We start from the raw sequence: 26,106 nt of genomic DNA on the forward strand, positions 1-26,106 counted from the left end.
TTGGTGAGCTCCCAATAGATCAGCCCCACTGTCTCAGTGGGTGGGTGCACCCCTCGTGGTCCTGACATCCTTGCTCGTGTTCTCCCTCCATCCGCTCCTCATTGGGACCTTGGGAGTCAGTCCAGTGCTCCAGTGTGGGTCTCTGTCTCTATCTCCATCCATCACCAGATGAAGGTTCTATGGTGATATGCAAGATATTCGTCAGTATTGCTATAGGATAGGGTCATTTCAGGTTCCCTATCCTCAGCTTCCCAAGGGACTAACTGGGGACATCACCTTGGGCTCCTGGGAAGAAACCTTTTGTTTGCATCATAGGATTTCTGGGAATGTCTTCCTGCCTTACATCCTTCAGGTGAAAATATGGTTGCCATACAGGCCCCAAAGACTGCCTGAAACATCCTTTGGCTCTCTCTTGCTCTTTGTGCCCACACACCAAGGGCAGACACAAGTGCAGACACACAAAGCCGTCACATTCTAGTCTCCTGTGCTGGCCGACGTTAAAGCTGGTAGACCCTGCTAACCAGTAGCTTTGATTTTGATTCAACAGGATTTGTTTTCTTCTCAAAATTCAACTAAGTCAAAAAGTACATCACTCCTGTCCAGCCAGCTCCCCACATCTGCCTCCCTTTTCGGTGATGAAGATGAAGAGGTAAATGTTGTTATTGCAGCACCAAATAATTAACCTAGGACAATAGAAATTTGGGTTTTTGGTTTTATGAATAGCCAGAGTGCCATATAGTAGAAAAGCGTGATGGAAAACCTCCTGGCTTACCAATGTCTGGTCAAGTTTTTATAGTAATACAACTAGGAAGACATTAAAATCTTGACTCATTTATTGGGGAAAGCCAAATAGTTTTTTTTTTTTACACTCTTTTGATAAATAACTTTAGGGAGGATGGATCTCTTGGATCCAATGATATATGAGAATATATTGGATGCAGTGGCAGGAGTAAAGAAGAGACAGCTGTGTTTAAGGTTTACATTTCTTATTCACTGTGAGTGTAGAGAGTGGAGTGGTAATGAAAAGTTAGAGGGAAAAAGATCCACATTCAAGCCCTTATGTAGTATTGTGCAGTGGTCAGTCCCTGCAGCTGTGGTTCCATACTCAGCTCCATTATTGCAAACCCAGATCTTCTGCAGCACCTCCATCTTCTGTGGGTTAAAGGTCACTAGGTTCTTTGTAGCCCCTGAAACAAATAATGCCACGTCTTTGCACAGTGGTTGGTACAGGATTTAAGTGCGTGGTGGGTGAAAGCTGTTGTCACTAACATTCCCCCGGACCCCAGCTGCTTATTTGTCTTTTCTACCTTACAGACTTTACTTACAGACCTCCTTTGTTGGTCTTTGGCTCAGGACTGTCCACTGCCATAGTGTATCCTGTTAAGAGTTTCATGTCATAAACCAAACCTCTACACATACAACACCCCCAACACATGCACACACACAATAATAATTTAAAAATTTTTAATTAAAAGAGTTCTGTGGTAATCTTGTTTTCTCTCTGGACAGAGGTTGCAGACCGAGGTGTGTGGTGTTTGAGATTGTTTCCCCAGGCTTGTTATACTCTGCTCCTCGTGGGAGAATGACTTTTTTGGGTTTCATGTGTATGAACTGGTGACACCTTTGTATGCTTTCCTGTCATTTGTCCTTTTAGGATAATCTTTTTGGGAGTGCACCAGCTAAGAAGCAGGTTCCATCTGTACAGCCTCAGAGCCAAGAGAAACCAAAACCTTCAGAGCAGCCCAAAAAGAAAGCATCTGCTTTGTTATTCAGCAGCGATGAGGAGGTAGGTTAAGGTTTGCCCACACATGAGATTTTGTTCGAGCTGTTGTAAACGTGTCCTCTTTCTGTTCCATACTCACTGGAGCTGGTCACCAAAAGATGGTGTTTACAAGATGGTCTCCTTTAAAGAAAAACATTAGTGTAATGTGTTAAACATTAACACTTTCAAAATGGAGTTAATATGGCTTCCACCACAAGGTTCATGGCTGAAACTCTGTAACAAGAAAATAAGCATTCCCATCTAAGGTTCATTGAGGTGATAAGGAGCCTGTGGTGTGTTTTGCTAAGTATGATAGAAAACGACAATCTGGGGAGAAGCGTGATGGGAGTGGAGAGTCTGGTCTGCAGTGGCAAGTGGGGGCTTAGCGAGGTCTGTTATCCAAGTTTTTCCCTGTGTACTCAGAAATGGGTTGCCTTTCCTCCAGGTACAGGGAGGACTCTATTGGTTCTGCTTCACAGTGGAGATTTGGGGTGTTCTGTTTTGTTTTACTATTAGGGGACGGGGCAAGGAGAAGGTCAGAGGACTTGATGCTTGTGCTCTCTTTGTTGCCAAGGTGCCACGCTTGCGGGTGATGTGTCCAGGGCTCTGTCCACTGTGCATTGTCTGTTAAGGACCCCTTTGTGTCATTAGGCTGGGATTAACCACCTTTTCTGTAGGGTGGTGGGTGTTCACATTTGTGAGTTGGATGCACATCAGCAAAATCAAGAGTAGCTTAATCATTATTCAGATTTAGCTGATCAGAAGACCATGAATATAAATGAAATTTAGATTTACATTTTATCTTAAAAGGATGAGAAGCAAAAATATAATAAAATCCAGTGCCCTGAGTATGAAAGGTCTTTCTGGCACCAGGGATGTATCTTAGATGTGCAGTACTTATCCAGCACGAACAAAACCCTGATTCTATGTTCAGCACAGGGAAATAATAAAATACTAAAAATTAAAAAATGAAAAGCTATTAAAAGAGCTGGTGTTGTAGCCTAGAGGTGAAGCACTCAGGGTTTCTGCTGCTGTGATGAAACACCATGATCAAAGCAGTTTGGGGAGGAAAGGGTTAACTTTTAGCTTCCTGGTCCATGCAAGAGTTCATCACTGAGGGAATTCAGAGAAAGAGCTCAGAGTAGGAACCTGGAGGCCAGAACTGAGGCAGAGGCCATGGAGGGGTGGAGCGTACTAGCTTGCTCCCCATGGTTCACTCAGCCTGCTTTCTTATAGCACCCTGGTTCAGCAGCCAAGGGGTGGCCCCACCTCCAGTGAGCTCTGCCCTCCCATGCCAACTATTAATGAAGAAAATGCCCTACAGGGCAACCTGGTGGGAATATTTTCTCAGTTGAGGTTCCGTCTTCAAAAATAACTCTAGCTTGTGTCAAGTTGACCCAAAACTAGCCAGCACTAGAAAACCTGGGTTCAATCCCCAGGTACCGTTTGTATTCCTGGCACTTGAGAGGTGCAGGTATGAAGAGCTGAAGTTCAAGATTATCCCAGCCATACAGCGATTTAAGGCCAACCTGGGCTACTTGGGACCCTTTCTCAAGAGAAAGAAATTTAAACTGGTAAAAAGGAAGATTTTCCTATTTAATAATGTTTGCTCTTTCATTATAGGGAAGCTAGAGGGTACCAGGTTACAGAAAACGTGTAACTACAGTAGTGTTTATTGAAGGCAGCTGACGAGAACTTGTTTTCTGCTCAAATGTGCATATTTATTATAGACTCTCTGCCCCTCCCCCGTGTGTGTGTAGTACACAGTAGTAGTTTATGAGCACATGTGTACAGATGAGCCTTCCCGAGGTGCCGGGTGTCCCGCTCTATTACTGGGTGTCCCGCCCTGTGTTGGATGTCCTGCTCTGTGTTGGGTGTCCTGCTCTGTGTTGGGTGTCCTGCTCTGTGTTGGGTGTCCTGCCCTGTGTTGGGTGTCCTGCCCTGTGTTGGGTGTCCTGCTCTATTACTGGGTGTCCTGCTCTGTGTTGGGTGTCCTGCTCTGTGTTGGGTGTCCTGCCCTGTGTTGGGTGTCTTGCTCTATCACTCTTCTTATTCTTTGAGACAGTCACTGCACCAGAGCTAGGCTGATGGCTGGCTAACTTGGTCATCCTCCTGTCTCCATCTCCTCCAGCTAGCCATGCATGGCAATACCCAATGTTGTTTGTGTGGGTGCTGGGGATTTGAACTCAGGTCCTCATACTTTGTCAGTAGTACTCTTACCTCCTCTCCCCATCCACCTACCCAGTCCTCATTGTTTTCCTCTTCCGTGTTTGTAATCATTTGCCGTGTAGAATTCATCCCACCATAGTGGTGTCAGGAAAAGAACAATCCTAGCCAAAGCTGGTGAGCAAAAAGAAAGCAGAATGATGGTGACCAGGGTGCGAGGACTCCCTGCTTGGCTCCCCTGGGATCACCTAGGGACTTTAAAGAGTATTACTTGTAGGTGTGGCTTTCTCGCTGGAATTTTCTTTAAAGCTCTGTAATCATTGCTGCACATGGCTGTTAGAGGAGCAGTTCTTAACTGTCAACCTTTTTTATTACAGTGGTTTTCATAGGTTGCATGGTGTATTTGAGCACCACTCCTCATCACCTTCTCTTGCCTCCTTCCCTGTCCTGGTGATCCCCTTCCTTTTCTGCTTTAGAATTTTACTTAAAATATCCCCTTCCAAAGTTGACATAGTGTTACTTTTTACATTTCTCTTTGTTTATTCCCTATATAATTAATTTTGGTTATTTAAAATAGACAAGTTCTTTTGCCTTTACACAAAGTGGAACCATAGCAGAGAGAAGTTGGAACACGCGTGGAAGAGGCATGAGTGAGAAAGTGTGTGTAGTCCAGAACCGAGGTGTTCAAAGATAAGACTTTTCTTCGAATATGCTTAATTCTTAGTCTGAATGTAACTTTTTAATGGATAAAATTTTATTTTAGTTGTCATGTTCCATATATAAATTAGCTACTAGATAACATATCTCTACCAGTAAGCAATGCTCCGGTACCTTGCATGTGAATATGTGTGTGTGTGTGTGTGTGTGTGTGTGTGTGTGTGTATTTGTGTGTACATATATGTGTGTTGAGTGGAGGGGATGAGGCTTGCTGTTGTCCATTTGTAGTTTGGCTAGCCTGGGATCCTCCTATCTCTGCTCCCTGCCCCTCAGTGCTGGGAATACTGGCATGTGTGGCCATTGTGGATCTTTTAAACATGGGATCTGGGGATTTTAACTCAGGTCCTCATGCTTATGTAGCAAGTGCTTTTGCCCACCTAGCCATTTTGTTAGTATTGCCCTGTAGATTTCTAATGCATGTTTTATGTTTTAAGGACCAGTGGAATATTACTGATTCCCATACCAAGTTAGCATCTGACAGTAAGTCCAAAGGAGAACTATGGGACTCAGGGACCATCCAAGGCCAAGAAGCAAAGGTTGTGAAAAAGACCAACCTCTTTGAGGAGGACGATGATGAAGCAGACCTGTTTGCTATTGCGAAGGACAGGTGAGGTCTTCACAATTGCAGGCAAAGGTCTAGTGTGTGAGACGGTGTTTCTGTTGCTGGTGGTTGATGTTTCGCTGTCATGCGTGCACAGGTGGAGCTGTCCTTGCTCTTCAGTGGAAACATTTGCCTTGATTTTTTTTCTCTGACATTTTCTTAACCTTCAAACAGTTTTTTCTCTTAAGGGTTTAAGAATGAGATTGTTATAGTTTATGCCCCCACCCTCCTTAGATCTACCGTAAAGAATGTTCGTTCATCAGGTGATTAAACAAAATGTTGTGGAACCACACAATGGCCCGTTATTCACCAAAAAGGAATAAAGTGCTGATATATGATAGGACATGAGTTGACCTAGAAAACACATTAATTGAAGAAGTCACATATGATCACAGATTGAATGATACTATTTATATGAAATGTCCAGAATGGATCAACCCAGAGAGAGGAAGTAGGTTGGTGGTTGCCAGGGGTTGAGGGGAGACAGGAATTGAGAGTTAATTTTTAAGAGGTTTGGAGTTCCTTTGAGGTGATGAAAATGTTAGACTATGGTAATGGTTTTCAGCTCTCAATATGTTAAACATATCGAAAGGTATATATATGATTTTCGAGACAGGGTTTCTCTGTGGCTTTGGAGCCTGTCCTGGAACTAGCTCTTGTAGACCAGGCTGGCCTCGAACTCACAGAGATCCACCTGCCTCTGCCTCCCGAATTCTGGGATTAAAGGCGTGCGCCACCACTGTCTGGCGAAAGGTATATTTTAAAGGGGGTAATTTTATTATGTAAATTATAGTCCAGTAAAGCTACTCTGAATCAAAAAGTAGCAGAAAACAGGGTTGCATTGAAAAAACTGGCTCTGTGCTCTGTGGCTCAGCTGGAAGTAGGCATAGCTACTCTTAGTTCATTATCTGTTGGAGAAGGTGATAATTGGAGAATTCTGTGCTTGTGGCTACCAGGAGTGCAATGTGTCTGTCAGATCTAAGAGCTAGTGCAGCTGCACAGTGCAGAAAGTGACCGACAAGGCTTCGTGAGCAGGTCTCTGGGCTCTTGTGCATCAGGTTCTTCTGAGAGGCAGAGGCTGCTGTTTGTAAGATTGAAGTCTTTCTATCCAAAGATTTTTCAAATCATCAACTTTAAACTGTACATAGTCAACAAATGATGGGAGTTTGTGTATTGTGGATGTGCCCAAAAAGAATAGTACTTTTGTTTTTAAATTGTATTCCTCCTGAATTTGATCTTCTATTTGTTCATATAGCCAAAAGAAGACTCAGCGAACGTCACTCCTCTTTGAAGATGATGCTGACAGTGGAAGCTCTCTGTTTGGCTTTCCTCCTGCATCTGCTCCTCCTGCAACAATGGTATTCATTTTCCCAGACCCAGAAAATACCTGTAAGATTGTGCTACGTGAGTAGAGATGCCACCTTGTCAAATCTGAAAACCCGGCCTTGGAGTTGCTGTGACAACACACTTAACTAAAGGAGGAAAGGTTCCTTTGGCTCATGATTTCAGAGGGTCAGTCCTTAGGCCTTGGTTCTGTTGCAGCTGGACCTGTGTCAAGGCGAACCTCATGGCAATTGAGGCTACTCAATCCGTGGTGGATAGAACACAGCTAGAGGGACAGGATATGGGAAGACAAGACTTAGCTCCCAAGGGCACATCCTCAGGGACCTTCCTTCAGTAATGCCCTATGTCCTAAAGTTGCTAGAACTTCCTCAAATAGCACCACTCTGAGCCTTTGGGGGCACTTCATCTTTAAATTGTTAATGGTCTAATGTGCTTTACTTTTTTCCCCTTCTTTAATCACTGAAGTATTGCTTGTTGTCTTCTGCTTTTGTGAATTCCCATCTTTGATTTCAAGTTGAAATCATTTTTCATTTTAAGTATCTCTTACTGATAATAACTAAAATTCCTTTTATTCTAATTTTCATTTGTAATATTTTCAATTATGTTAGTATTGCTTTGCATAGTTTCCTACATCAGCCTTCCTAATTTGGCTAGGCATTGCTTTCTTGTAGGCTGTGGGTAACTCCAGGTTGGTCACATACCCTCAGTTCCCTACTTTCTAAACTCCTGCCTTCCAGAGAACAGATTGGTGAGCTGAGCTGGTCTGTCTTGCAAACTTGAGCAGCTGCTCTGTGTCAAATACTGTGCCTTGTCATTTAGTGAGTGGTGCTTTCAGATGAGTGGACACGTAGATAAGGAATAAAGTAAAGGTAACGAGTGAAATAGTGTATTTATTCAAACAACTGAAAAGAGAACAGAGAAACCCTGGGTGACATTTGCATCTGGGACTTGCCATAAACATGAAGATAGTCTTAAGACAGAGGAACCCAGGGTGTGCAACATGAGAGCTGGCATTTACCTTAAGGAATGGCAAGCAAGGAGAAGGGCACAGTGGGTTGACTGGTTGCTGTGGCTGAGTGCAAAGAGCACAGATTTGGAGTTGCAACTACTGAGTGCTGTCCTTCAGGTGAACTGTAAGTGAAGAGACTGATTACTAGCAGTAACAAACAAAGTCTGAAGTGCTGTGGTCTTAAGTCTGGAGGAATCCTATTTGTTAATGTCTTCCATCTTGAGGCCACAGTTACTGTCCTATCTGCCCTTCCTACACTATACTTAGCACATGCCTGAATGGACTGGTTTGGGCTGGCTTTATACATCACCATGCTATTCAGGCATAATTTTCTAATCATTGTGGATGTTATTTTCTCTTCTCTTGGTAGAAAAAAGAAAGCATCTCTGAGGCGCCATCTTTGTTCAGTGATGAGGAGGAGAATGAGGTACCATCCGGTGTGAAATCGGTGAATGTGAAGGTTGATAATGCCAAAGAGTCCCCAGAGGTGGGGCACACTGATGTGGCTAAAGTAGAAGAGAAGGTAAGCTGCCTCTTTGGTTTGCTAGTCCATTTGTGACACATACAATATCCCTACATTTTCCAGCACTGAAAATGCTTTTGCGTAAATAAATGTGTTTGTAAGAAGACTAGAAAACTTTCACTATGGTAAGAAGATAGCCTGTGCCCTTGCTGTTCAGGGACTCCTCGATTAGGTTCACTTTCTAGCTGAATTCCTATATGCAGTGAAATAAAAGGCTCCTCTTTTACTCTAGCGTCATGTTGGGTAGCAGTGCATTCTGCCTCTCTGCAGAGTGCCGCTCCTCATCTCATGCTTCACGCTGACTTGCCCTGTATGTTTTCTCTCTTTGCTTCTCTCTGATGTCCTGTTTTCCTTGGTTCTATGGTCCTCACTTCTGAGTTCAGATGTCACTCTCATGAAGCTAGGTTTCCATGCTTTTACTTTTTGTTGATGTTGGCTAAATCAGAGCAAAGTGAAATGGGTTTTCCTCTGAATAGTATTCTGTTCTGAAGGTTTGTTGTCTCTTTCTGGAGGCCTTCAGCTAACGCTGTTGGCTGTAGCCGGGGATTCATGTCAACAGTTGCTTTCTGCTTGTGGTGTGCCCTGTGTTTCCTACTTCTCTGTACTCTGTAGGTTCAGCTGTTTCTCCCAGGACCTGTGCGAAGAATGTTTCATTTACTTTTCCCGCAGAAGCTCCTGATAGTGACAGTGAAATTCATGAACCCGAATCACTCTAATCCTCCCCCCTAGTGGCTGATGTAGACAGGCTGATTGCTCTGTCACAGCCATTCTACCCTTGACTCAAACTGTTATGCTGCCCTGTCCCTAAGTTAAGTGTAAACTCCTTGAGAATTAGGTTTGTTCGTTTTCTTTTTTATCCATAAGCACTTAGCATTACTTTATATGGTATTACTTCTATAATGAAACATGCTTCTCCACTGAAAGTTGGGATGCACTCTTCAGTCAATAGTGTGTTTAATTGGACACCATTTTTCTTTCTTGTTCTGACCAGTGGTATCTTGCCTGAGTTGTGATAGTATTGGGCTAATGTTGTACTTTTAGTGTCATGTTAGAAATTGTTCTATGTAGACGGACAATGTAAGGCTACAATTTGAATGTGTGATTTTGCTAGTTAAGTTTCCATCTAAGACATACATATTAAAACTAGGAATTAGGATCCATTCCTTATGATTGACCCTTATTGACATTATTATTTAGAAATTCTTTCTAGTAAATAAGCAACATCAGGGTTATAACTACCCTTTCACTTTGTAGGAGGAAGAGGGGCCTCTGGCTTAACAGGATCGGAAAAATCATCTTTAACTTTAGATTGTCTGTACAAGCCCCTTGGTGACTGTAGTGTTTTGTCCCATGGTAGTGTATGTGATAAGCTGTGTTGCACTGAGTCATGTTAATGTGAAAGTTAATGAATTAATGGTGACCTTGTGAGGGCCATGGTAGGGTTTTACTTTCTAGTTACTAATTTTTTCCTGTTTCTGTTTGTAGGAAGAACTTTTGACTGCATCTCATCAGGAAGCAGTTGAACCTTCTGATTTATTTTCTTCTTCATCTCCATTGGACAAAGGAACCAAGGGTAGAACCAAAACTGTCCTTAGTTTGTTTGATGAGGAAGATAAAGTGGAAGAGCAAAGCAGTGCCTGTGTGCCACAGAAGGAAATGGCAAAGGTGAGCAGGGCAGCAGATGTGAGAGTGCCCAGAGATGAAGGGACTTCCTTTCAGACGGGGCTGCTGCTGCCTTGCAAGGGCTGGGGAAGGCTGGGTTTCCAGTGTAAGTGTCTGTGGATCTCTCCACTTGGATGTTGGTTCCCAGGCACATCTGTGGCTTCCCCTTAAGTCCCTCAGGTTAGTGAGGGACACAGAATCTCACTTGCTTCTTCTGGACGTATAGACCTTGTTGCTCTTTGTTGAAATAGGAAGCGGCGGCGGGGCTGCGTCCCCAACACCCCAGCCGCTTGGCTAGCTCATGCCCGAAATAATAACACACAAACTGTATTCATTTAACTGCTTGACCCATTTCTATCTAGCCTCTTCTAGGCTAATTCTCACATATTAATTTAGCCCATTTCTAATGATGTGTGTAAGCACCCCAAGGTGAGCTTACCGGGAAGATTCTAGCCTATGTCCAGTCCATCCTGGTCGGAGGAGCTTCATTGCGTGCATCTGCCCGGGAGAGCTGAGCATGGCGTCTCTGCTCCAGCCCTCTGGAAGCAGAGCAGAGTCTGACCTCACTTCCTCTTCCGCCCAGCATCCTATTCTGTTTATTCCACCCACCTATGTTCTAAGCTATGAGGCCAAGCAGTTGGTTTATTATAATTAACCAATTACCTTCCTCCATCAGCTCTTGAAAAAGGGAAGATAGGGAGATGTGTGTACTTCAGTTATTCTAGCATGCAGTTTTAGAAATATCAGTGGTAGAAGGGCCTTTTATCAGTTTATCAGGTATCAGAAACCCTTTCTCTAAAGGCTGTATGAAACTGTGTTAGCTTTTGCAGGCCATATGGGTTCTTTTGTAGTTGCTCATCTGCCATTGATTTTGGATCTTTGTGATGATCTCTGCTGCACAGTTACACATCTATGGGCACAAGAATAAGTATTGAGAATATAGTTAGAAATTGTATTAGTTTAGGAAATGTCAGTAGTAGGTTCTCTTTAGAGTCTAGGATCTTTCTAGCCACAGGTGTTAGGTTTTCAGTACTAGGCCTACATTTCTATCATTGAGTCTGCCTTCAGTCCGATTAGACAACTACTGGTTGCAGCTAGAATACAAGTGCCACTATTATACTGTTAAGGAGGCCTTATTGGGCTGCCATTGTTGTGGTTTTTTGATTTATACCTAGTTAGGACTACTGATTGATTTTTTTCCCATGGCAGCTTGTAGGCACAGATTGCTTGTTCATTTCCCCACTGCTGAGACCCAAATAATCACACAGAAATTGTATTAATTGTGACACTGCTTGGCCAATGACTCAGGTGTATTTCTAGCTAGCTCCTACATCTTGAATCAACTCATTTCTATTATTTTATGTTTTACCACAAGGTTGTGGCCTACTGGTAAAGTTCCAGCGTCTGTCTCCTTCAGCAGCTACATGGCACCTCCCTGACTTTGCCTACTCTCTTTCTATATCCCTTCCAGCCTGGCTATATTCTGTCCCACCATAGGACAAAGCAGCTTTATTTATTAGTCAATAAAAGCAACACATATACAGAAGGACATCCCACATCAACAGCTTGCTTAGCACTTTCCAGTAGTTGTGAGAGGTAATCCTTGGGGAAGGAAGCTACCAAGTCATGTCTAGCTCACTTCCTCCAAGTCCTGTGTCTGTAGTATGTTCTTGGGGGCCACAATGACAATGGCAATAACCTTTATTATATGGGGTATCTCTTAGAAATTGCTGATAACAATGTGAAGGGAAGTTTCCTATGCTTGGAACGGGAGGTTTTGTTAGTTTATGGCCCTTGCAGGGAGCACTGTTACCCCATGTGTATAACTCCATTTAAATTATATATACATATAAACATGCATACACACAAGTAGATTTTTAGTAACCTTATAAAATACTGAAATTCTCTGTGATCTTTTCAAACATCCTTAGTGTTATTTACTCTCATTCCCCTTCTGTATTTATCTCATTACTTTTGAGATTTATCTTACCCTAGTCAGAATGACTAAGATCAGGAAAACAACTGACAACAAATGCTAGAGCATGTATGGGGAGTGGAACCTTGATCACTGTTGGTAGGACTGCAGATTGGTGCAGCTACTCTGAATATCAGTGTGGAGAATTACACTAAAAGTAGATCTATCATATGCCTCAGCTGTACCACTCCTCGGCACATGTCCAAGGACTTGACCTCCTACTCCACAGACTTGTTCAGCTGTGGTCATTGCTGCTCTACTCAACAGTAGCCAAGAAATGGAAACAACCTAGATGTCTTTCAGCTCGTGACTGAATAATAGAAATGTGGCATATATACAGTGGAATGCCATTTACCTGTAACAAAATATAAAATCATAAAATTTTTATGAAATGGATGGAACTGGACACTATCATACAGAGTGAGGCAACCCAGTCCTAAAAAGACACACAACATATATTCCAATAATTTCACTTCTGAACAGAGTAGTCTTGTTTTGTAAGGCTGTGTAGTAATAGGAGCAGCGGGTCTGCGTCCCCAGCACCCCGGCTGCCTGCTAGCTTATGCCCTGAAATAATTACACGGACACTGTATTCTTTTAAACACTGCCTGGTCCATTAGTTTCAACCTCTTAACCCATTTCTAATAATCTATGTAGCACCACGAGGTGCGCTTAGCACGAAGATTCTAGCCTACGTCCATCCTGGAGAGCTGAGCTGTGGCGTCTCTGAGCTCACTTCCTCTTCCTCCCAGCATTCTGTTCTGTTTACTCCTCCCACCTATGTTTTAACCTATCAGGGCCAAGCAGTTTCTTTATTGCTTAATCAATGAAATCAACAGATTGATATATGACACTCCCACATCAAGGCTGCTATTGTTTTGAACCCAAACTAGACAGATATATCTTTTTAAAATTTTATTTTGCATATATAAGTGTTTTTCCTTCATGTATCACGTGTGCCTGGTGCCCACAGAAGCTATAAGAGGCATCGGATCATCAGGAACTGGAAGTACATCACATGGTACTGGGAATCCAGCCTGAGTTCTCTGGAAGAGCAGCCAGTGCTCTTAACCACTGAGCTATCTCTCTAGCCTAAGACCAGATATATTTTAAAACTAAAGACTAATATTTTCTGAAAGTAGATGTTAAAATGCACAACACAGTCATAGTAAACTTAGCTTAGAAAAATAAGAGGAAAACCCAGCATAAGTGGGATTTCTCTTAAGAATGCGAGGGTAGTTGACTATATGAAAATCAGTCGATAGAATATATTGTATTAATAAAGTACAGGATGGAAATCACATCATTGTCATCTTGATAGATACAGAAAGAGTATTTGAAATAGTCCAAGCCCTTTCATGATTGAAAAAGCAAAACCAAAAGAGCACTTATCAAATTAAATGTAAAAGGAAGTGTCCTCAGTTTGGTCAGAGCATCTCTGAAAACGCACAGTTGACATTCTTGAGGCTAGAGACAGAAAACTTTCCCCTTAGGATTGATGCAGTCAGGTTCTCCCTCTTGCCGTTCTAGCTCTAGATGAGTACCAGGTTAGAAGCTGTCTATGTCAGATAACAAGAAGTCCTAAAAACTATAGAATATCTAAGCAACATTTGCAGAGTATAAAGTCAGTATATCAATATATTATAGTTTTATATAGTTTTTTATGAAAATAAAATTAAGAAATTCCATTTACAGAATCAACAAAATGTTAAAATACTTAGGAGTACTTATTGAAAGCATTACAAGACTTACACGTACAAAATTGTAGTCTAGGGGTCGGTGAGAGGGCTTGTTGAGAACAGGCGCTTGCAGCACAACATGTGAAGGTGGAAGGAGAGAACAGACTTTACGTGCTGGTCAGTCTGTCTTGTGAAACTGGCTCCAGGTTCAGTGAGAGACAGTCTTGAGGAAGGTGGAGAGTGACTGAAGAGGACACATGATCTTAACCTTGGCTTCTACCCATAGATGTGTGCTTATGTGTACACTATACATGTGAAGAGATAGTTTGGGGCTGAGAGGAGAGGGTGGACAGTAAGCATGAATGACCACTAATTTCTTGACTTTTTATGAGGGGTGGGTAAGATACAAGTGTATTTTTAGATTCTGATGGCTTTACAACTAAAAATATGCTGAAAAAAAAAGATCGTTGATTTTGAACAAATTATAAAACCTGGTGTCTTAGGATTTCTACTGCTGAGATGAAACACCATGACCAAAGAGCAAGTGGAAGAGGAAAGCATTTATTAGGCTTACACTTCAGCATTGCTGTTCTTCATTGAAGGAAGTCAGGACAGGAACTCAAACAGGGCAGGATCCTGGAGATAGGAGCAATGTAGAGGCCATGGAGGGGTGCTGCTTACTGGCTAGCTTCCTATGACTTGTTCAACCTGCTTTCTGGGTCCTGAACCCAGGACCACCTACCCAGGGACAATACCACCCACAATGGGCTGGGCCTTCCCTCTTTGATCAATAACTGAGAAAATGCCCTATATCTGGATCTCATGAAGGCATTACCTCAACTGAGGCTCCTTCTTCTCTGATGACTCTAGTTTATGTCAAGTTGACATACAAAAACCAGCTAGCACACCTAGGTTGTCAGCTGCGTTGGTTGCAGTGCTCTCTGTATGTGGTTGCGTGTGCAGGAGGACATCCATGTTTATGTGCTAGTGTGTAGAGGCCAGAGGTTGGCACTGGGTGTTGTCCTCTCTTGCTATGGCTTTCCATATTATTTGAGACGGAGTTTCTCATTGATTGTTCAAGATGATGGGCAGCGAGTTCTTCCTTGTTCTTCACTCCTCTGTCCTGCCCCCAGTTCTGGGGCTATAGATATGTACCACAAAGCCCAGTTTTTTATGTGGGTTGTGGGATGGTGGCTTAGGTCCTCATTCTGTGCTGCAAACACTTTGCCCACTGAACCATCTCTCCAGCCCTCCTCCTTTTAATACCAAGCCAAATAAATTGTTCATAGCAATTTCTACATTGTTCTTCCTTTCATAAATGAGATGGAGAACTTAGTATAGTTTGACTTTACCCCTCAGAGTGCTGCCTCTTCAGTTATTATGGATTAGGATTGGGTTATTTATTTATTTTCTTGGCAGGGGTGTGGTGGAGATAATGAAAAGTTTAGGTACTATAGGAAGGTACTATAGGAAAGTTTGTGCATATGCTGTGCTTAAAATTTATTCACCACTATTTTTGATAATTCATTTGTAACCACTATTTTGGGTAGTTATATAGTCGTCTGTTGTTCATTTTCCCCCTGCTGATTGACATGTAAGGCTGTGGTCAGACTTTTACCAGGGGACATCTTCATTGTGTTCATTTTTGATCTTGTCTTTTGCCCAGGGTCTCAAAACATCTGGCCGCCCCAAGAGCACAGGCGTCTTCCAGGATGAAGAGCTGCTTTTCAGCCACAAGCTGCAAAAGGACAATGACCCAGATGTTGATCTTTTTGCTGGCACCAAAAAAACCAGGGTTTGTAGCTACTGATTCCCACTGTGTTGGAGATTATGTGGCTCACAGTTTAGGCAGATTGCTTTCCTATTGGATGTGTAATTGGGGTGTCATTTTTTTTCAGCTGTCAGTGCCACATGGTGGAAGCCTCTTTGGTGACGATGAAGATGATGATCTTTTCAGCTCTGCCAAGACTCAGCCTGTGGTACCAGCTTTTTATTCTCAGGCGTGGGGAGGATAGGAAACAAATGCTCAGTTAAAGATGAAAAAAAATTCCCAGAGAATTGTAAGGCTTACTGTAAACGAATGACAGATAATATACGGAGCAGTGTGTCTGTAGGATGTGCTTTCAGAGTCTCTGATTGTGCTGTAGCCTTGTTTTGTTTTTTAAAGAGTTTGTTGAAGGACCCTTGCATATAATACGGACTACATTTTTGTGTCTTTCAGATGCAAAACTTTAAATCTGAGTTTTAGCCTGTGTGTATATTCCTCTGCTATACTTGGTTTTGTATGATTTTTCCTTTTTATTGCAGAAGGGATTCCTGTGTAAGTCACAATCTTTTTTTCCCCTCAAGAGCTGTGCATGCCAGGCCATCCTTCTGCCACTGAGCAGCATCTCGGCCCTAGAAAAACCCTAGTGCTTAGGATGCTATTTCTGAAATGCTACCTATGAGCCAGTTAATGTACTTTCAAAACCCAGAAGCCAAGTTCCTCTTTTCATTACTGTTTAGAATTTTGAAGATACATGCATGATAGATTTTGGTGTCTTTTTCTTTTGAAGGTACCAGAAAAAAAGGGAGTACTGAAAAAAGACCACCCTGTTTCTTTAAAGAGCGAGAAACCTCCTGAGTCTGCTCAAGGTAGCAAAGAGAAAAGCTTATGGAAAGCAGAAACACCACAGGTTAGAACTTTGTTTGAGGGCATTCAGCTCTTACCTCATCCCTCTCAGACAGTTCCTGGTATAGACTAGGGTTACTCAGAATTCTTGAGGAAAAAATAGCAACCAGCACCCTCCCTTTCACTATAACCTTTTATACCCCACTTTTTCCACAGGGAGAAACCCGTGATTCTGTATTTAATCATTGTGTTTAGACCAAATGCCAAATTCAATTTCCAATTTGATGTTAAGATAGAATAAAAGATTGTTTTTCCCTAGTACCTCTATTTCTCCCTCTGACCTTCATCAGAATAGAATTATGTGGATATATTTATATACATAATTCTCTCTCTCTCTCTCTCTTTCTCTCTCTCTCTCTCTCTCTCTCTCTCTCTCTCTCTCTCTCACACACACACACACACACACACACACACACACACACACACACACGTATATATTGTTTTTCAAGACAGGGTTTTTCTGTGTAGCTTTTTGGAGCCTGTCCTAGAACTCACTCTGTAGACCAGGCTGGCCTTGAACTCACAGAGATCCACCTGTCTCTGTCTCCAAAGAGCTGCGATTAAAGGCATGTGCTACTACTGCCCAACTAGAATTATATAATAATTAATACAAATAACATCTGGTTTCTTGGTTTCTCCTCAGAGTCACTGCTCCAAGATAGTTGTTATAAACTTCATTTCTAGGAAGGAGTCCTCCCTGTATGATGTAGGGCTTCTCCACAAAGGGAGCCAGACAATTGCAGTTGTCTCTGGGAATTTCACTGAGCCCCCAATGTCTGCACTTGGAAAATGAGGCACTTGGTTAGCCTATCTCTTAACTCATCTGGAATTCAGATGCTTTTGTGTTTAGAACTTGGGCACCAGGCTGTGGGAGAGCTTGTGTGTTTTTTTGGTATTTGCTGTGCTGTGTAACTCATCATGATAGGTTCTGACAAAACTACAGCTCTGATCTTGCTCATCATCAGTGTCTCCCTTTGCTCCTTGTGCCTCATATGATAGTCTTCCCTCCTCCACGCTGGAGGAGGCACCAGAGAAGTAATGGTAGCAAGCAGCCATGAGGATCCAGGGCAGAGGTAAAGAGCTGCAGACAGGGACCGCTTTGCTCTGTCACAGATTTACTTACAGATGTGAATGTAACCCAAGAGAGTTTGTTTCCTGTTTCCTCAATGGATTTTTAACTAAATTTATTTCACACAGGATTCTTCAGGTCTCACTCCATTTAAAAGCAGAGAGCCATCCAGTCGGATCGGGAAAATACAAGTAATTATATTGGATCTGGAGTCTTCATTGCTGCCTGTGGCACCTATAAAATTTGTGGATTTTCAGTTTTTTCAGCTGCTACCAAGCATTCTCTCATCTCTTCCCCTGCCAATACCATACCCTCCACCCTTGCCTAGTTGTTGCTTCTTATGGGCTGCTCTTTAATGTCTTTTGATCCCAGTGATGGGCACAAGTGTGTCCCATTGAGCCTGGATCAGGTGATTTTCCTACATTTATATTCTCTTGTATTCTACCTGTGTGCAACACAGACATCGTGTGTCACAGAAATCGTAAACTGCTCCTGTGTTTAAGAACAAAAACTGAGTTCCATTTTTCTTCTTTAGGCAAATTTAGCAATTAACCCAGCAGCCTTGCTGCCCACAGCGGCTCTGCAGACCCCAGGAACAAAGCCTGTTTCATGTGAATTAGCTTTTTCTTCATCTGAACCTGGAAGGAGCCATGACCCAGAAAGTGTGCCCACTTTTCCTGGGCGTGAGGAGGCTGGCGTGAGTTTCGATCTTCCAGCCCAGGCAGATACCTTGCACAGTGCAAACAAGGTGATCCAACTGTCTTCTGTTTGTTTGTTTTCTTTTAACCAGACCAACCAGACTACTGCTTTCTAGACCAGTCTGCTAACTTGGTGTGGTCCAGCCTCACCTCTCGCTTGAAGGAGACTTACCATCCTTCATTTAGCCCTTCCTCACTTCTACCTTCCTCCAGTTTCCTGATTGTGCATCTGCTTTTCCTTCCCCCACTGATCATTAAATACTAATCACACCAGACCCCCAGTCCCTAATCACATGCTATGTCTTGTTGCTGCCCAGTAGCCTTGGTACTTTCCCCACAATGCTCTACATACACCATGCCAACCTCACTTCCATGGTTTTTCCTGCTTACTGTGACCTGGGCCCTCTTTTCCGGGATTCCAAGCAGTTCCTGCCTACTAGGAAAGCTATTGCAAAAGATGTCCTTTATGGACTCTGAATGAATGTTTGCAAGTTTTCTTTCTATTTTAGTGAGTTTTCCTTTTCGTTCCAATCTCCCTTGTCTCTGAAATCTTAACGGGTGTCCAAGTAGGCAACAGGACCCAGGATGAACTGTCCCATGATAATTTTTAGTGTTTTCAGGTTTATTTTTTCCTATATTAAAAAAAACACTTGATATTTTGCTATTTCAAGCTTAGATTAGCTACTTCCTAAATTGTGTATGTGTGTTTTAAAGATATGTTTTATGTATTCTTTGACAAGTTCATGTATGCAGTGTATCTTGGTTGTGCCTACTCCGCCGGAGGCTCCCAGCCTCATCACTCAAAACCTCCTAAAATTTCTTTGAAGCAAACAGGCACAGTTAAGTATTTTGTCCAAAATAGGTTGTATCTTTTCAAAGCAAAACATACTTTTTTAAATTTCGGAATAATATCAAAAATATTCAATCCTAGTTACAACAGTTATTAACAGATTCCTCTTTTGAGGTTATCTCAGATGTTCTCCTGTTCCAGCCACATTTTATATACACATCTAATATTTGAATTGGTGTCTGCTGACTTGGAAAAAGCAGTGCCATTGGTTGCTTCTTTCTTTATTGCCTCATATCTCCTTGCTGATAAAGTTGGTCCAGAATCCCTCTTAATTCCTTTCCTCTTCTTTTTTTTTTGATGAGTTATGACTTTGAATTAAAGGGTGAGGAGGTGCCCATGTTTGTGTTTGTATGTTTTGCATCACAGAACACAGCGCACCTACTTTCTAGGTTCTAGCAAGACTGAAGCTTCTTTTGCTTGAAACTATTCTCAGAAGATTAAAATACAGGAACGGGAGGTCGCTCAAGTGGTTAAGAGCACTGTCTGCTCTTTCAGAGGACCTTGGTTCAATTTCTAGAAGCCACAAGACTGCTCACAGTTGTCTGTCACTCAGTTCTGGAAGATCTGATGCTCTCTTATGGCCTCCTCAGGCACTGCAGGAATGTGGCATGCAGGCACACATACAGGCAGAACACCTGTCCACATAACTAAACTAAAACATATTTTTGAAAAAAATCTTAGAAACAGAATACAAAAGGGTTACGAAGAATTGAGATCTGGAGTAGTAGGAACTGGTTACTCCCTTTTAGAAATCTTAAGGGCTGGTGAGATGGCTCAGCTGTAGAAGACTGGGCTCACAACCATCTCTTTGTTTTTGTTTTTTTAAGACAGGGTTTCTCTGTAACAACCCTAGCTGTCCTGTAACTAGCTCTTGTAGATCAGGCTGACCTCGAACTCACAGAGGCCTGCCTGCCTCTGCCTCTCAAGTGCTGGAATTAAAGACATTCACCATCACCGCCCATCCCAAAAAGACATCTTAAACAACTTTTTTATTTTAACCTTAGGTCAGTGGTTCTCAATCTGTGGGTCATGACCCCTTTGGGATCCCATATCAGATATTTGCTTTATGATCCATAACATTTGCAAAATTATAGTTATTAAGTAGCAATGAAATAATTTTATATTGAGGCTCACCTCAACATGAGGAACTATATTAAAGAATCACAGTGTTAAGAAGGTTGAGAACCACTGGCTTAGGTAATACCTAATTGAAGTAAACAAAATAGCTTTATGGTATTTTGAATTACTTTGCTCTGTTAGCCTTGACCACTTTTCCATCAGATCATGGTGTGTGTCTGTGTTTGCTTTGCAGAGTCGTGTTAAAGTGGGAGGAAAGCGTAGACCACAGACCCGTGCAGCTAGACGGCTGGCTGCCCAGGAGGCCAGTGAGGACATGAGTGTTCCCAGAGGACCTGTTGCACAGTTAGCCAGTAGTTCCATCTTACCAAATGGCCATCAACCATATCTGCAGCCCCGGATGGCCAGTGGAGAGAGCAGCTCTGAGAAAGCCATGGCCCCAGCTGCTCCACCTTGGGAAAGTGGTCCTACGTTGTCCACAGTGGACAGAAGCTTTTTCGTGACATCTCTGCCTCAGACTGAAAATGAGGCTGACTTGTTTGATTCTGGGGACATCTTTCCAAAGAGCATAGGATCACAGCCCATGGAGGGAACAAAAGTTAAGGCAGCAGAGACTCCAGCCCACTTGTCAGGAGGAAGTACAGAGAAGAGCCTTGTGTTCCCTGAGGACAGCAGTGCCGATGATCTCTTCGAGACCATCAAACCAAGACCAACAAAGAAAAGAAACCCCTTCCCCCTCCTTGAAGATGAGGACAATCTATTTGCAGATCAGAAAGGCAAAAAGAAAGAGTTGAAATCTGACAGTCATCAGGACATCATATCAAAAACACAGGACATTTTTGAGGTAAGAAAATATATCGTGTCTGAGTCTTTAAGGAAAGGAGCTGATTGGCTGCTTCAGCTATAAACTATGCATGTGTTGTGCTTGTGTGCTGTCTACTTGCTTATTAATCATGATTAGGTCTCTTGTTAATAACCCTAAAGGTGGTCCTTGCTGCCTTTAATATTTGTTATGAACCTTGAATTATTTCAAAAATGTTATTGTAGTCCTGGTTATAGAGCTCAAAACCTAGTATATGTTAGGCAAATGCTTTATGGTTCACTAAGCCAGAGCATAATCCCTGGGTCCTGATTTTTATGTATAGAGAGTGTGTGTGTGTGTGTGTGTGTGTGTGTGTGTGTGTACATGTTTTTAATTATTTTTTTGCTGTTTTTTAAATTTTTGTAGAATGGTGCTGCTGTCAGCTTTATGACATGTCCTTCTGTGACATATATGAACTCCACTGGTGCAGCTTGTGTGTTTAAACTCTGGTTCTGGTTGGGACTCTGTTTCAGCAGAGTTTTGATGCTAAGGCTTTTGTGGAAGTTGTTCAGATGTTTATTGAGCATGGTGGCCCTGGGGCCAGCAGGAGAGCTAGGGCATGTGTTCTTTCCCCTGAAATTTCAAGGAGAGGAGTGAGATCCAAACAGATCAGCAGGTCCTCAAAGTGATCTCAAGTGTTACTAAATGCCATGAAGAAAACTATCTGGGGCCGAGGACAGCCACAGTGGGAGGTGGCTACATGCCTCACTGCAGAACTGGCACCTGAACTGTGACTAGAAGAACAATGGGGACAAGTTGTGCAGAGACCCGGGTAGTGTCTTCCAGCCCAGGGAGTCTGTGCTTGGTCACTACATGTCTAAATTATTGAACTATTTTTAGTTTTAAAAATGCTTTTATTTACAAAATTTGTTTTGGGGCTTAACTAGGATGATATATTTGCTACGGAAGCAGTTAAACCTTTTCCAAAAAAGAGAGAGAAGGAGAGAACTTTGGAACCCAACTTGTTTGATGATAATATTGATATCTTTGCTGACTTAACTGTAAAACCTAAGGAAAAGTCAAAAAAGAAAGTGGAAGCCAAGTCTGTGTTTGATGATGATACAGGTGAGTATGGGTCTCTTGCCCCTCCCGTAAGTCTGGCTATCCTCAGTAGAGCATCACTGCCCACTGACTGCATTTCCTGTGGTTCACCTTGGCTCTTTCTTGGACTTCGTTTCTCAGTAGGTTTTCTTTTCTTTGCTGTGGAATCCTGGTTAGTCTAAGAATGTGATGTGTTGATAGACTAACCATTTTCATGAGGCATCCTTGTGCTATGCTGAGGTTTAAGATTGTGCCCAGCATTTGACCTCAAAGTGGAAGCTAGCTTTTATCTTAGTGCTCACCGCCATCACCTGCCAAGCACTGTTTGTGAAAAGAAAATCCATCAGAACCTTCTTTCACATGCTATCTGCAGGCCATGAAGTTGGTTGAGTCAGAATAGCAGCTGGACAGTGAGGGTCAGCAGCTGAAGAACTGCAGTGGAGCAGGCGTGTGCAGTGGAGTCACACGTGTGAGACATGGTCAGTGCAAGAGAGCAGGCCTGTGCATGTGAGACATGGCGTCTCCCTGAATTCTGTGTGTGTGTGAACACGCTGCACCCACTCACTCCTCACTGAACAGGCAAGCCAAATGCTGATAACTATAAATGATGGGCTCCTGGTGGATCCTGTGTTGGTAGACATGGACTGGAGCCATATCAGCACATAGAAATCTCCTTTGGTTTCAGTGTTTAAGACTGCTTTGTATTTAGCTGTTAGCTTATTAAGGACAATCTAGATCTGTTATAGATAATGCCATAGATTTTATCATTTTTGTACACCCGTCTTTATTATACACGCTGAAATTTTGAAGTGGTAGAATCTGACCAATAACATAGTTAAAAGTCTGAAACACTAACATGAAGATTCAGACCTCATTCTTACTGTTGAGACGTGCCACAGATTGACTCCTAGATTCCGAGAGTGCATTCTGTATTGTCTTTCTCTTTGTACATTCTCACTGTCCTTAAAAGCCAGAGTGGCTTTCCAGAAGATAGAAATCAGTTCAGTGTCCGTTTCTCACTTCATGTGCACATACACACTTTTTTATTTTATTTTTTTTATTAGAAATTTCTGCCTCCTCCTCGCCTCCCATTTCCCTCCCCCTCCCCGCCACTCCCCTTTCACTCCCTCTCCAGCCCAAAGAGCAGTCAGGGTTCCCTGCCCTGTGGGAAGTCCAAGGTCCTCCCCAGGAAGGTGAGAATCCAAACAGACTAGGCTCCCACAAAGCCAGTACATGCAGTAGGATCAAAACCCAGTGCCATTGTCCTTGGCTTCTCAGTCAGCCCTCATTGTCCGCCACGTTCAGAGAATCCGGTTTTATCCCATGCTTTTTCAGTCACAGTCCAGCTGGCCTTGGTGAGCTCCCATTAGATCAGCCCCACATTCTCAGTGGGTGGACGCACCCCTTGCGGTCCTGACTTCCTTGCTCATGTTCTCCCTCCTTTTGCTCTTCATTTGGACCTTGGGAGCTCAGTCCTGTGCTCCAATGTCTCTATCTCCATCCATCGCCAGATGAAGGTTCTATGGTGATATTCAAGATATTCATCAGTATGGCTGTAGGATCGGGCCATTTCAGGCTCCCTCTCCTCACCTTCCCAAGGAACTAGCTGGAGACATCTCCATGGACACCTGGGAACCCCCCTAGAGTCAAGTCTATTGCCAACCCTAAAATGGCTCCCTTAATTAAGATATATACTTCCCTGCTCCCATATCCACCCTTCCTCCATCCCAACCATCCCATTCCCCCAAGCTTTCAAGAAACTAGACTTTAAAATGCTAATTAACCCAATTTAAAAATTGGGGCACTAAACTGAACAGAGAATTCTCAACAGAGGTTCAAATGACCAAAAAACACTTAAGGTCATGCTCAACCTCCTTAGCGATCAGGGAAATGCAAACCAAAACAACTTTGAGATACCATCTTAAACCTGTCAGAATGGCTAAAATCAAAAACACCAATGATAGCCTTTGCTGGAGAGGTTGTGGAGAAAAGGGTACACTCATCCATTGCTGGTGAGAATGCAAACTTGTGCAACCACTTTGGAAATCAGTGTGGCGGTTTCTCAGGAAATTCAGGATCAACCTACCCCAGGACCCAGCAATACCACTCTTGGGAATATACCCAAGAGATGCCCTATCATACTACAAAAGCATTTGTTCAACTATGTTCATAGCAGCATTATTTGTAATAGCCAGAATCTGGAAACAGCCTAGATGCCCTTCAATGGAAGAATGGATGAAGAAAATGTGGAATATATACATATTAGAGTTCTACTCAGCGGTAAACACAATGACATACACACTTTTGTAGCTGAGAAATTTATACTAAAAAACAACCTGTTGTTTATGTATCATTATAAAACTTGGGTGCCAACAACTGAGCCAGGACCAGAACCTAAGAGGTTTCACTTTTGTATTGGTACTCAATAGTGTGTTATCAGAATTGGGTCTTTGGCAGTTTGTGTAGATGTGTCTCAAATTACCATTTTCTTGCCTGTCTTAACTTTTTTTCTTTTTTCTTTTTAAAGATGATATTTTCTCATCTGGTCTCCAGGCTAAGAAGTCCAAACCCAAAAGCCAGTCTGCAGAGGGTACATCTGACCTAAGATCTGATCATAAAGTGTCCAACATTTTTGATGACCCCTTGAATGCCTTTGGAAGCCAGTAGAGCCTTTGGGGTCTTCACACTTCACTCCCCCATTCTATTTTCAGCTAGCGATGCCATCTCCTACACTCACTGCTGTCACTGGATTCCAAAAGCAAATACTGAAACAACTAGTTCAGCTTTTCCCAATATAACTAATATTTTCTGCACTGATTTTAATTATGCTTAAGGTTACAAATAAAAAATATATGCTTCACAGTGGTTTGTTTTTACTTAATTATACTGCATAGAAGGGCATGCTAGAGAGGAGCTCTCTGTGGTTTTCATATGTGGGTAGGGAATGTAGAGACAGCTGATGTCAGGCAGAAGACCTGAAGTCCTTGTGCTGTGTGGGAAGGGCTCTGAGTGCAGTGATGGTCTAGGCAGGTGAAAGAGAAAGGAGGTAAAAGGCTATGCATTTATGGTTCTACACCTGTGAGGAGAGGTTCCATGGAATCCCAGATGTTCCTCGGCAATCATCTAAGGGACTGTGTCTTCTGCTGTCTTGTTTTTGAAGAGAAAGTCTTTGGCTCACAGTCACACTCATCATTGCCACATTATCAGTGGTTGCATTCGGGCTACCCACAGTGCCAGAGTTGAGTGGGCTGCAAGAGATGGATGGTTTAGTTGTGGGCAAATTTTTGCCTTTCTTAGCATTTCTTTCCTCCTTTGTAAATGGTTTTAGTACTAAGCATGCAGGGTTGTATTTTGGAGAATAGGTAAAGACCCTTTTATCTATCTGCCTCGTAAAATGGTAGGTGATGACCGTGATTTGGTTCGATGAGGTAATGCAGCTTTAAAGTGGAAGCCAAACACCTGAACTCCTCCACCGGATGCACAAGCCCATGCTGACTTACTTGTAGTCAAGATTTCCAAGACAGGCACTCTCTAACCTCTGTACATTACCACTGTGGCGCTGTCAGCCTTAATCATGGGCACAGTTGAAGAGCCACGGGCAAGAGATGGCAAAAGGCCAGGGCCTCACATACCTTCCACCTCAGTGGAACTGTGGAAACTGGTGGGTAAAATCCCAAGTCTCAGAGAGCCAGAGCCTGGGGGAAGACTGGTTAGGATTCATTCATAACTAGTCACAAGTCGGCTATTAGAGGTGTCATTGTCCTCTTCTGCAGTCCACCTAGGAAAACACCACACCTGAGCCGAACCACCCGTGGAGATGAAGCAGTAGGGGCCCCATCTAGGTGGAAGGTATGCGTTGTCTTCAAGCCAGCCGGTCTATATCCCAGTTTAGCCGATTGGTGAGAACAAAAGCATGCTGGGATTTCGAGCCCAAGGTGTCACCTGTTTGATCTGTGGTCTTTATTAATTACTCAAATGCAAGAGGCATACAGAAAGGCACAAGCCCTTATAAGCAAGTCATTACAGACGATACAATTGAGTCAGAAATGTTGGGAAAGTGTGGAGAACCAAAAGGGTATGTGTTTAAGTCAGTCTAGCCTGGACGTCCTTTAAGTGCTCCAGACTCTGGAAAGGTCATGTGTGGACAGCAAATACCAGGAACCCTTCTGTCCCCAGAGAACCTTAGATGTACCCCATCCGAGGCGCTCGGCCCTGACGCCCGTTCTTGCCCATAGACTGTGGCCTCTCTCCAGCCTCCTACCTTGCCCCAACCTGATCCCACGTCAGTAATAAAGGGTCAACATCCGGGCCTCTTCTAACCGACAACCCTTCCTGAACGCCAGTGCGACCCTGGCGTCCGAGCAACGGCCGGCCTCGGACGGCTCGGCCCCGCCTCTCGC

General features: G+C 43.0%; 1 protein-coding gene and 1 long non-coding RNA gene across 12 annotated transcripts in view; one reads left to right on the top strand and one right to left on the bottom strand.

The window, feature by feature from the left end:
- The window catches only part of Washc2c (WASH complex subunit 2C), a 55,569-nt gene extending 31,001 nt beyond the window's left edge, over positions 1-24,568 (top strand). For 7 of the 11 annotated variants that reach the window (XM_050148444.1, XM_050148443.1, XM_050148448.1 and 4 more), the window contains 14 exons: positions 548-649; positions 1,655-1,786; positions 5,080-5,252; positions 6,502-6,604; positions 7,970-8,122; positions 9,608-9,787; positions 15,105-15,233; positions 15,337-15,417; positions 15,994-16,113; positions 17,307-17,369; positions 17,714-17,926; positions 20,039-20,647; positions 21,553-21,730; positions 24,234-24,568. In XM_050148444.1, the coding sequence (XP_050004401.1) occupies positions 548-649; positions 1,655-1,786; positions 5,080-5,252; positions 6,502-6,604; positions 7,970-8,122; positions 9,608-9,787; positions 15,105-15,233; positions 15,337-15,417; positions 15,994-16,113; positions 17,307-17,369; positions 17,714-17,926; positions 20,039-20,647; positions 21,553-21,730; positions 24,234-24,373 (2,376 nt within the window). In that variant the 3' untranslated portion in view covers positions 24,374-24,568. Of the gene's footprint in view, positions 1-547; positions 650-1,654; positions 1,787-5,079; positions 5,253-6,501; positions 6,605-7,969; positions 8,123-9,607; positions 9,788-15,104; positions 15,234-15,336; positions 15,418-15,993; positions 16,114-17,306; positions 17,370-17,713; positions 17,927-20,038; positions 20,648-21,552; positions 21,731-22,079; positions 22,233-24,233 lie in introns of those variants that run through there. The other 4 variants (XM_050148453.1, XM_050148450.1, XM_050148452.1 and 1 more) reach the window with 4 other exon arrangements.
- LOC126505487 (uncharacterized) lies at positions 23,094-26,061 on the bottom strand. The gene is made up of 3 exons (XR_007592917.1): positions 25,968-26,061; positions 24,783-24,954; positions 23,094-23,226 (listed from the first exon to the last, which is right to left on the bottom strand). It is a non-coding gene; the product is annotated as an uncharacterized lncRNA (long non-coding RNA).
- Between the last annotated feature and the right edge of the window lie 45 nt (positions 26,062-26,106).

This window comes from Alexandromys fortis, unplaced genomic scaffold (assembly GCF_014885135.2).
Source record: "Alexandromys fortis isolate MF-2015 unplaced genomic scaffold, M_Fortis_MF-2015_v1.1 scaffold_59, whole genome shotgun sequence".
Classification (NCBI taxonomy): domain Eukaryota; kingdom Metazoa; phylum Chordata; class Mammalia; order Rodentia; family Cricetidae; genus Alexandromys; species Alexandromys fortis.